Genomic DNA, 11,737 nt, shown 5'->3' on the forward strand with positions numbered 1-11,737 from the left:
CCCCCCCAAACTGTAAACGAGACAGCAACTTTGGTTACAGTTTACGTATTCATTTATTCATTTTTTATGTCTTTTTGTTTCATTTTCATTAAAAAAAATTGTTCATTTATTTCATTTGAGGGGGGGGGGGGGGGGGGGGGAGAACCCCTTCTCCTAGGCTCGGTTCGGCTTAACCGCGGTTCTCGCTCTAGCATCTTTCTTCCTGGCTTTAGGTCTTCCAGACGTTTAAAATCCACAGCTTCTTCATGATAGTCCTTCCTTTAGTGAGAAGCGGGGGTGGGGGGGGGGGGGGGGGTGGTCAGTGGGTGAGGGGGGAGGGGACAGTGGAATCCGAGGTGATTTTTGCATAAATTAAAAAAAGAAGGAAAGAAAGGACAGTCCGTATTAGCTCTTTAAGTTCTCTGCACTCGCTCGCAACAGACACGCAAACACACAAAAAATCTGGGGGTGGGGGGCGGGGGTTGATGGTTTGGAGAGGGAAGAAGAGGGATAGCGGGGGGAGGGGGGGAGCAAAGAGAAGAGAGTGGTGGCTTCAGCAGTCCCCCTCATGGCTGTCATAAGCGGCCGATCAGAAAGAGTACGTCGCAGATCACGTGCGACACCAGCGAGTTCATGAGCGGCGACACGGAGATGTCGAGCAGCCGCGACTCGTACAGCGTGAACTCGGCGTGGTTCTCCTCCACGCGGGCCATGGCGTGCAGGGCGCGGGCCGCCCGCCGCATCATGTCCACGCTGGTGGGCTCGAAGGGCGCCACCGACCCCGCCCCGCCGCCGCCCTGCATGTGGTGCAGCGAGCCCTGGCTCTGCTGGTACTGCGTCGCGGCCAGGCTGTCCTCCAGGAAGCCCAGCAGGTTGCCCACGCTCGCCTTCTGCACGGCAATGGCGCGTGCCGCCAGCCCGTCGCCCTGCGCCAGGTTGGCCAGTAGCACCACCGCCATCTCCCGGCACACCGCCACCTTGCGCTCGCCCACCAGCCGCACCAGCGCGCCGTACAGCTTCTCCAGCCGGCCGAAGGGCGGCGTGGCCAGGATGAGGTCCACGTTGTTGTCCTGGATGCTGAGCTTGCTGAGGGTCTCCAGGACCAGCCGCTGCGGCGACAGCGAGCCGTGGGGCCCCAGCGTGGGGAAGGGGTCCAGGGCCTCCGCCGAGGGGCACACCGCCCAGTGGAGCAGGCCGTCCAGCAGGGGCAGGCAGATGCTCTCCGGGTAGAGCGAGAGGTCCAGCTGGCCCGAGATGTTGGCCAGCGTCACCAGGCAGTTCTCCCGCAGCACCTCCAGGCAGTCCCACCACCACTCGTCGCGCTCGCAGCTCACGCCCTCGTCCTCCTCCTCCTCCTTCTCGTAGGTGACGGGCGCCTGCTTGCGCTCGGGGTGCCGGTGGTGCAGCAGCACCAGGCGGCCCAGCAGCAGCAGCAGGCCCGGGTGCTTCGACATCTCCTGGTCGTTGCCCGGGATGAAGGAGAGGCTGCGCACGATGTTGGACACGCAGACGCAGCGGCGTGCCAGCGAGTCCTGCCAGTCCGACAGCGTGCTGAGCGGCGTCTCGTCCTTGCTGTGTGGCTCGTCCTCCAGGATCTTCAGGTGGCGCCGGCCCTGCAGGCCCAGCAGGAACTTGCTGCCGCCGTCCTTCTGGTCTGCCGGCACGGAGGCCGGCTGCGCGCACAGCACGTCGTCGATGGTGGCCACGACGGGGCGGGCCGGGGATGCCGCTGCCACCGTCGTCGTCGTCGTCGTGGTCTTTGTCGTCTCGCTCTTCTCTTCCGAGTCGCGGGGGGGCTCCGATGAGGCCCGGGGCGAGGACTGCTGGCTCCCCTCCGCCGTGCTCCTGGCGGTCTTGCTCTGGGGGTTTTCCGTCGTCGTCGTCGCTGCCACCGCCGTCGTAGTAGTAGTAGCGGCTTCCGTCGTCATGGCCGTCGTCATGATCACCTCCTCGACGGCCTTCTTCCTGCTCTGCGCCGCCACGGGCGTCCGCTTGCGCGGCCTGTGGAGCAGATCCACCCGGCTCTCCAGGTGGGTCTGAATGTGTTCGGTGGTGTCGCCGCCGCCGATGCTCCAGTGTACGAGGCCGCTGTCGAAGCTCTGCCGCTGGCCAGAGCGAGCGGAGCGGTCACCCCGCAGGGGGTTCTTCTTGCGCACCACCTTGATGGGCAGCTTGTCAAACTTGCTGGCCTGCTTGGGCCGCTCGAACGAGGGCAGGGCCGGGGTTTCTTGGGCGGCGGTCTCCGGTACAGAGGCTCCTCCGTCTTTGGTCGAGGTCATCCCTTCAACATCCTTCTTCTTCTCCTCCTCCTCCACCACCTCCTCCTCTTCTTCCTCCTCCGATGAAGGCCGGTCTTTCTGCGAGCACACCTCCTCCACCTCCTGTTTCACCCGGACCTCCGAGGAACTCTTCTTCTCCTTCTCCTCCTCCTTGGGCTTCTTCTCCTCCTCCTCCTCCTCCTCCTCCTCCTCGTCTTCGTCCTCCTCCTCGTCCGTGTCCATGTTGTCCGTGTCGGTTGGGGGCAGGTCCTCGTCGCAGCTGTCCTCGGCGGCCGCGGGGTCGATCAGCGTGCGCTGGCCCGGGTCGCCCACCTCGTACTCCTTCAGGATGCCGAAGATCTCGATCAGGCACCGCCGGAAGTACTCCACCACCAGCTCCAGGAAGCCAGGAAGCTGGAGACCCAAAAGGTTCAAAAAGGTTTATTTCTTGTTTTGCGCAGTTAGAACCTCCCAATCCAGCTGTAGCCATAATCATCATAATTACTATGATCAATTAATATTCTCAGCATCTAGATTTTCCTATGCACAGAAAACACAGTCAGCTTGTGGTCTCGCGGGACCTACCTGGCAGAGGTTGAAAGTAGAAATGCTGTTGTCGTCGTACAACAGGATGTTAATGGTGTCCAAGGCCCAGGTGCTCTCGGCTAGCAGGCCCGACTTGAGCGACATCATCACCCTCCAAGCCTCGGGTGTGCCTGTCGGGAGAGAGTCAAACAGGGTCAGTAAGGGTGGGCGGAGGACCCAATGCAGTCAGTACATTAGGCTAAATGGATCACGCCACAGCTCTAGACGCATAAACAGAGAGAGGTCTGTGCGTACCGATGTCTTTCATGGTGAGTCTCCTCCGGGGTTTCAGGTGGGGCTGGCTGGCCTCGATGGAGCCAGGGGGGAAGGCAATGTCCCTCCTGATCAGGGGCGACTGCACAGGGGCCTGGCCGATATGGGAAGCGGGCACCGGAGGGCCGGCTTTCTGCATCTTGGTGCCCGAGTGCATAAAAGGGGACTTGCTGGGGGACGTGCGGATGTCCATGCGGGGCATGGGCGCCGGGCTGGAGACCTGCGGAATGTGGTTCTGGGAGTTCTGGTAGTTGGACGGCAGGGGCCTGGACATGGGGGGCCCCGAGGTGCCGGGGCCGTACGGCGGCTGCCTCTGGTTGACGTGGCCGGGCCAGGGGCCCTCGTGGTTCATGCGCTGGTCGGCCGGCAGCATCTCCTCCGAGCGGTTCATGGCGTGGTAGCCGGGCCCCTGGCCGGGGACCGGGGCCCCCTGCCGGTTGGGGTAGTTGGGGTAGCCCATCTCGTTGCGGCCCTGCCACATGGGCCCCTGGGGGCCGTCTGGACCTGAAGGCATGGGGCTGCCCATCAACTGGGGCGGCATGGGGGACTGGGAGTTGGGCCCCCCGGAGGTCGGGCCCCTCTCTCGGCCGAACCCGAAGGGGAACTGGTTCCCGGGGCCGGGCGGCCTGCGCTCCCCGGGGCCCTGGTAGGCGTTGTACTGGTTGTACATGTCGGGCTGGCCCTGGGGGCCCGACGGCTGGGGCCCCGGCTGCTGGGGGCCGCTGTAGGGGACGTTGTACATCTCGCCCTCGTGGCGCTTGGCTGGGGGGCCGTAGGCGCCGTCCACAGGACGCTTGTAGTTCTGAACAGACAGAAAGGAGCAGAACACGTCAGTGAAGGCGACAGGCAGTCATAAGTTCACATCTGGGGATTTGAAAAGACAAAGACTTTCTATATAAATATATAAAAGTGTGTGTGAATTGGTATATTTTATAAAGTGTGTGTGTGAATTGGTATATTTTATAAAGTGTGTGTGTGAATTGGTATATTTTATAAAGTGTGTGTGTGAATTGGTATATTTTATAAAGTGTGTGTGTGAATTGGTATATTTTATAAAGTGTGTGTGTGAATTGGTATATTTTATAAAGTGTGTGTGAATTGTTATATTTTATAAAGAGTGTGTGAATTGTTATATTTTATAAAGTGTGTGTGAATTTGTATTTTGTATTGGTGAACTTTGTGAACGGTCCGAGGTGAGGTAGGCATGGCGGAAGGACCACGGTGTGCAGTGTGGGTTCTCACCGGCTGCTGCTGGGGGTACATTCCTGGCTGCTGGTTGGGGTATGGGCCACCAGGGGGAGCTCCTTGGCCGGGGTACTGATTAGCATAGGGCTCATGCCTGCAAACACAAAAGTCACCAGGGTTGGTCCGCCGTCTTTTCACTGTTTACCAAAGTGTGCTTTCGCTCAGGAATCAACGAGAACAACCACAACAGATCTCAGAGTCTACAGGTGGGGGATGCAGGGGGGTATATTTACGTCGATGGTGAGGGGGACGCTACTGACCGCTGCTGCTGCTGGGGGGGCCGGCTGGGCGAGTACATGCCTGCGTCGGCCCCCGAGGGCATGAGGTTGGGCTGGGGCGCTCCGGGGCCCATGCTCTCCGGACCCATGCCGGGTTCCGGCCTATGGAGGGGGAGAGAACATGGAGGGTGTGAAGCTGGTGAAGCTGAATGTCTCTGAAGGACAACTGGGAGGACAATAGGACTGTGTATGTGGGTAGCTTTGGAATGCCGTTTATTTTTTATTTTAAATTTGAAAAAATATTTTTAAGGCAGAAACATTGTGAGAGGTATGACAACTTCAAAAGTAGGGCGAACTACAAAATCAATGAAGGCCATCAGCATTAGACGAGAAAAAAGGATTCTCCGGTTAGGAGGTTAGAGGAGTTGCTGGCAATCAGTTTGATTCACAGCTTAAACCCCCAGCAAACCCTCTTCCTACAGGGGGGAGAGAGAGTGAACCCGGGGCATGAGCCCGGGGCGTGTACCTGCGGTCGTATCCCGGTCCGTAGGCGAACTGCTGCCTCTGGCCCATCTGCATGTTGCCCATGGGGCCCGGGGGGCCGCGGTTGTACTGCTCCCCCATGCCGCTGTTGGGCCCTGGGCCTGGTGTCATGAACTGCTCTCCCGCTGAGGAAGGACGCATGGGTGTCAAGAGCACTGCCAGCATCGATCGTGTTTCATCATATATCATCATAAATCATCATCAGTCGCTGCATTTTGTTATATTTCCAGATGAGGAAATGCTGAGCGTTCAGCTGCAACATCAGCGGCAAGACCCGCTCTCACCGTGACGCCATTCAGACACACACCCGTGTTTCACCATCTTTCATCAACGCAATGAATAGAATATTTTTTTGACGTCTTACCTCAAAACATACCACCATCCTCTAACATCAAGACATAACATGTGAGATTCTGAGAAGGCCCGTCCCCGTTTACAGGAGGCGTTCTGTACAGCCCAGGCACCCAAACGGCCGCCCCGTTTGCTCACCTTTCCTCATGCCGCCAAAGGGGTCCTTGTTGGGCTCGTAGGGGCCCATGCGGCCCATCATCTCGGGGCCCCCCATGCCGGGCTGGTAGCCCTGGGAGTTGGGGGTCATGGCGTTCCTCCGGGAGAAGGCCGGGTCCCCGCCGTCGGCGAAGGGGTCCTGGAGGTTGACGCTGCTCCTGGTTGGACAGGAAGGCCCCGTTGTTAGGTAAACAAAGAGATAAACGTACCAACGCACGTACCAACGCAAGACCACCGCCTCTGGGTGAATTGTGCACCCTCAATATTGTGGTGTGTGTGTGTGTGTGTGTGTGTGTGTGTGTGTGTGTGTGTGTGTGTGTGTGTGTGTGTGTGTGTGTGTGTGTGTGTGTGTGTGTGTGTGTGTGTGTGTGTGTGTGTGTGTGTGTGTGTGTGTGTGTGTGTGTGAACACACTCCAGAGGTTCACTCCGCTTGGAGGGTACTCAGTGTGGTGGGGGGGGGGGGGGGGGGGTGAGGGTCATACCTGACACCCGCGATGGGAGGCATCTGGCTGTGGGGGGTGGAGGCCGGGGTGGGAGGCTTCAGGTCGCCCCCCTCTGCCATGGAGCTGCTGGTGGACTGGGGGGTCTGGGGCCCCTGGAGGGACCCTGAGCCGGCTGCAGGGAGGAGAACAGGAGAAGAAGACGTATGGATGAAGAAGCATGTGCATACAGACTGTGAGAACGTGAGCGGCTTCAGCCTCAATGTTAACAACAGGAAGGAGGAATTCTGAATTGACATGACGGACAAAAGCAAAGACAAATATTCCTTGAATTTGAGGAAAATGAGGAAAAACTCATATGTATATACACGCACAACGTGTTTCCTCTGGCAGACCGAGCACTTTGAACCGTTTTGCTCTGGATACACTGGATTCAAACACCACGCGGCTTTGCAATATATCAACAACAACACACAATTATGCAACCTTAATTAAGTGGGGCACGTTGTGCGTCATGAACATGATGCAGCTTTAACAAAAAGTACAGCTCCCTTTTAACGGTGAGGGAAGGACTTCTAAACACGACGGTCATGTGACACTGAGGTGGAGGGTCCACGTGGGAGTCTGGATACTACCAACAGGCGTGTGTGCGTGCATGTGTGGCATGAATGTGTGCGCTTGTGTTGGGAGAGCAGTCGGGGTGGGTTGGGTTTCCTCTCTGGAAACGCGTGCCACATTTCTAGCCGATCCCAAATACCATTGAGAAAAAAAAAAAATGACGCGTTTTTTTTTCTTTTCTTTCCCCTGAGCGCACAGCCAGCTGGGGGCGAATCCCTCGACTCATCACAGCATGCCAGCCTTCTATACCCCCCCTCCCCCAATCACACACCAGGAAACACTGATGGAAAACCTGCTACTCTGACGAGATTACCGCGTGGCACACACACACACACACACACACACACACACACACACACACACACACACACACACACACACACACACACACACACACACACACACACACACACACACACACACACACACACACACACACACACACACACACACACACACACACACACACAAGAGATGAGAGGGGTAGAATGACAATGAGTGATTAATTGTTGTTGTGTGCATGAACGGGTAAGTGTGTGTGTGCGCACGTGTATGCCTGTGTGTGTGTGCGTGCTCCTCATCCTGAAGCTCGGCTCAGGACTCGGGCCGGTCTGATGACTCACAGATTCCATTCATTAAAAAAAAAAGAAAAAAGAAAACTGGCACACGCAGACGCCGGGGTCACTGGCAGGTTACATTGACTCGCATTTTCTCACCCCCTCCTCCTCCTCCTCCCAGGCTGCCTCTCCGTCTCTGACACACACACACACACACACACCAGACAGACACCCCCCCCCCCCCCCCCCCCCGGCTGGGATTTCCCTCTACTACAGACGGAGGGGGGAGGGGCTTCTTAAGAGGAAAAAAAATAGAAAAAGCCCGCCAGCGAGAGCGAGAGAGCGAGAGAGAGAGAGATTGAATGGGCAGTGAGGCATGCAACATCTAAACACCCAGCCATCCTCGTGTCTCTCTGCACACTGGTGTTGTCGCGGTTACCGGCGCTACCAGTACTGGATGCTCAGTCACACCGTCCACCGCTGTCGTAATGCCGTCGTTATCATTAGGTATATTCGTCTTGCCTCGTTGTGCCTCTGAGTGTCTATGGGGAATCCTTCAGGTTACAATGGAGTCGGACTCTGACCCACGAGCGGATCTCAACGCCACGGCCGTCTACGCAGCAATAAAGTACAATATGTGAAATTGTGGTTTCGTTCTTTTTGCATTGTTAAAATAACACTTAATAACACTTATTAATGAATTGAACCACCTTATAAATCTGAAAAATGTAATGAACTCAGTTGAAAAAAAAAACGTGATTCTGTAGCAGTGCTGACCTCGATTCAGACAGGGAAAAATCCGCACTATGAAATGGCTTATTGTTTTTCGGTAACCCCTGTGTTCTCAACACACACACACACACACACACACACACACACACACACACACACACACACACACACACACACACACACACACACACACACACACACACACACACACACACACACACACACACACACACACACACACACACACACACACACGGCGGGTGGCAGTGGCATTTCGTAGAGCTTGAATCGTGAACCAACATAAACGGCAAAAGGACAAGTCGATCGGCACAGGGCGTGCAAATGCCAGGGAGTATTCAAACACGACACACACACAAATCCCCAACACAGCCCCCCACGGAGGATATTCATGTAAACAAACGGGGCTAGGACTTTCACCTGTCGGTGCCAAACGTCTGTGTACGTTTACCCAGCGTAGGGCCGTGCAATTAATCAGATTTTTATCACGATTAAAATTTTTGGGTCAAACGATCTCCAAACTAAAATAATTGAGTAGAAACTATTTTTTTTGTTGATATTTTATAGAAATCTACATACATATTTGTACATTATCTTTGATTTGAACATTTTCTATTTGAACATTTTGTGTATTTTTTTAAGGGGCAATTCAAAGTTAGTTACAAAGTGTTTGTTTGGAGAGAAATGCAGAATAAATTATCTCAAAAATAATCGTTTGAATAATCGTGATTTCAAAATTGACCAAAATAATAGATGATTTTTTCCATAATGGAACAGCCCTAACCCAGGGTGACACGCCACTATACACCTAACCATCGCCACGCGGTCTGCTGTCACCACCACCGGCGAGCCGTGACACAACAGCACACATTCAGCTTCTTCTAATAGCGTCTCACCAACGAGGATGAAAACATTGTCAACACTGTGTCGACTTTGATCAAATCAATGGCACAGGCTGCAACACGCACACCAACGTTAAATTGACTAACAAAATATCACGCAGACGCTAAGATGTTGTGACACACGAATCAGCGTGGACAGTTCTTTAGACGACGCCTCCACTTTTGTCGGCTCTAGTTCGGACCAAAGCATTGGCACGTGTCGCTTCCGTCTCCGAGTGAAGCCCATGGACTTATCATGGGTAACGGCAGCCCAAGGTATCCATGATAAAGGGCTGCTTTGGATTGCCCTTTAACGTGGGAATGAATGGGATACACTGAAATGATCAGGTTGCTAATGTAGCTCTGGAGGAGGCAGGAGGAGGAGGAGGAGGAGGAGGAGAATGGTGACAGATGGCTCAGCGACCAGCAGCACCCAAGGGTGAAGGCGGTCATAAATGAAACTAAAATCAGAAAAGGCGCGCTCAGCCCATCAGAAATGTGAGGAATACACCCTTTCTTATCAATGAGGGGAATAAAGAAGAGACTTTGGGGAGGCTTTATCGCTGCTGCTCCCACCGAAACCTTGCCGAAAAAGGTTTCTGCTCCCATTGCTCATGTCTATAACGTGCAAGAGTGATGAAACATCATCCATCGGAACAAATTTATTTTTAGAAGACGGATTTGGAACTGGCGTCGCATGCACCCTCAAGGAAGTACAGCTTTTCCACCACCAAACTAGCTCTCAAAGTCACTCCAACCCGGGTGTGGGGTGTGTAGGACAGAGGGAGCATAAAACCATGGATTGGTTGGTAAGACAGCTGTGTCTGTCTGTCTGTCTGTCTGTCTGTGTATGTTACTGTGTCGGTCCATCGGGGGGTTCTGACCTGGGCTGGGGGGCTGGATCTTGGGCTGGTTCTTCTTGGCGTCCGTGTTGAAGAAGTCTGCGGGCGGGTCCTCCCCGCGCTCCACTTTGCACTCGAAGGCGTACAGACACTGGATGTACTGCTTCTTCAGCGAGCTGGCCGCGCTGCTCGACGTGCCCACGTTGAGGTTGGTGGCCAGCTCCCGCCACTTCTTGTTCTTGTTCACCTGGAGGAGCGGGTTTGTGAGTATGTAATGTTTATTGAGACAAAGCAACCGAAACAGAGCGGGTCTGAACCTCATCAACAGCAAAAATGTGTCTATAAAAAATACTTTCATTTTTTTTAAATTGTTTTCTTTATTTTTGTTGGTATTATAACTGTCCCCTGTATATGTCTAGACAGCAGGTTGTCAGACAACAAGTCACAGACTGTAGGTCGTCACAGACAAGCAGTCAAAGACGTTTGTTACCACGGACGGCCGCGGTTACCGTACCTGGGTGAGCCCCCCGATCTCCTTGACGGACACGTAGAGGCGGAAGAGGTCCAGGGGCTTGCGGCCCACGGCTGGCAGGTTGTTCATGCCCATGGCCTTCTCCTCGGCGAAGGCCAGGAAGCGGTCCACCCACATCTTCCTCTCCGGCTCGGGGCCCAGCTCGTACAGACGGGTGATCTTCTCGTTGGTGATGGTGGACGAGCTTGACTTCTGGGAAGGAGCAAGGGAGGAAAGGAAGCGTCAAACCAAGGCTGGAGGGACAGACTTGGTCCTAGCAGCCTAGTGTTGATTATAGCAGCAGTACATTGATTGACATCAATTTACTGCTATTGTAAATGTACTAAGTCGGGGGCATTTTAGTTGCTTAGGTCAGTGGTTCTCAACCTTTGAGTCGTGACCCCCAATTTAACATGCACTGCTGTCCACGACAGTTTTCAAACTTTCGTGTGTGATGTGTTTCTTCCAGGCCTCCACGGCTCAGGTCTGCCGGTGTGTGAATTAAAGCGGTGGTGGAGGGGCGAGTGCGGTGTTATCCACAACAATGACAACAATTTTTTTTTTTTTTTTTTTTTGTACTAGTAGACATGGTGGTTGTAGTAGTAACACTGAATGCACAGTGACCCGGATGCACGCGCGCACACACAAACACTGTCTCCATCTCTCTCTATCACACACACACTCTGTATCTCGCACATACACACACACAGTGAGGGAGGCCGAGGGAGAGAATTGAGAGTGGCAAGGGACACACACACACACACACACACACACACACACACACACACACACACACACACACACACACACACACACACACACACACACACACACACACACACACACACACACACACACACACGCTAAAAAATGCCGTTTGAATATTCCCTCTAAAAAAAACAACAACATTTTAATACTATTCTAATATCTATATTTGCGCATTATGTCAATGACGCGCATTACGTCAATAACAGGACAAACTAATACAACGAGATATAACTACTTGTATAGGTAGTTTATTTAAGTTTAAACATATTTCACAACATATTTCCTACACAAAAATAAGTAAATTAACTAATGGCCAAGACCACAGACCTCGCTCTCGCTCACTCCCCCTCACTCTCTCTCGCTCCCCCTCACTCTCTCTGTGCATACTGGTTTAAATAAAGAACAACAATAAACAAATGCTGAGTGCTGCTCAAGAGTTTTGTACAAGCAATTTAAGGTCCCGACTCTTGTCGCTTGACTCTTGTCTGTTGTCTTGTAGTGTTCTGGTCGCCCACTCGCAAAGCAGACAGCCACGTTTTTCAAAACTATTTGAATATATATTCGAATTTAGAATATTCGTTGACAGCCCTAGTGTCTGTATGTGTGAATGAGAACTAGTGGACATGTTCGTTGTTGTTGTTTTGGTGTAGTTACAGCTGACAGTAACTGGTTTTGAGTAATAAAATGCCAGTTTAAGCCCAACCGCTCGTCGTCCTTCTAACATCCGGTCGGACGTTACATTAATTTTGATTTTAAAAATAA

The 11,737-nt window shown here is 53.6% G+C and overlaps 1 protein-coding gene across 3 annotated transcripts; it reads right to left on the reverse strand.

The window, feature by feature from the left end:
* Positions 1-321: 321 nt before the first annotated feature.
* LOC311365416 (AT-rich interactive domain-containing protein 1A-like) lies at positions 322-11,002 on the reverse strand. Of its 3 annotated transcripts, none has more exons than XM_084484946.1 (10): positions 10,211-11,002; positions 9,739-9,943; positions 6,091-6,223; positions 5,591-5,760; positions 5,085-5,226; positions 4,574-4,720; positions 4,338-4,434; positions 3,078-3,897; positions 2,823-2,953; positions 322-2,651 (listed from the first exon to the last, which is right to left on the reverse strand). In XM_084484946.1, the coding sequence occupies exons 1-10, from the start codon at positions 10,343-10,345 to the stop codon at positions 555-557; spliced, it is 4,077 nt and encodes a 1,358-aa protein (XP_084341072.1). In that variant the 5' UTR covers positions 10,346-11,002; the 3' UTR covers positions 322-554. The 3 variants fall into 3 exon arrangements, with proteins under 3 accessions (XP_084341072.1, XP_084341071.1, XP_084341073.1); XM_084484945.1 differs by having other exon boundaries at positions 5,591-5,766; XM_084484947.1 differs by having other exon boundaries at positions 4,601-4,720; positions 5,591-5,766; positions 10,211-11,001.
* Positions 11,003-11,737: the final 735 nt, after the last annotated feature.

Source organism: Micromesistius poutassou (assembly GCF_964030765.1).
Source record: "Micromesistius poutassou genome assembly, chromosome: 20".
NCBI lineage: Eukaryota > Metazoa > Chordata > Actinopteri > Gadiformes > Gadidae > Micromesistius > Micromesistius poutassou.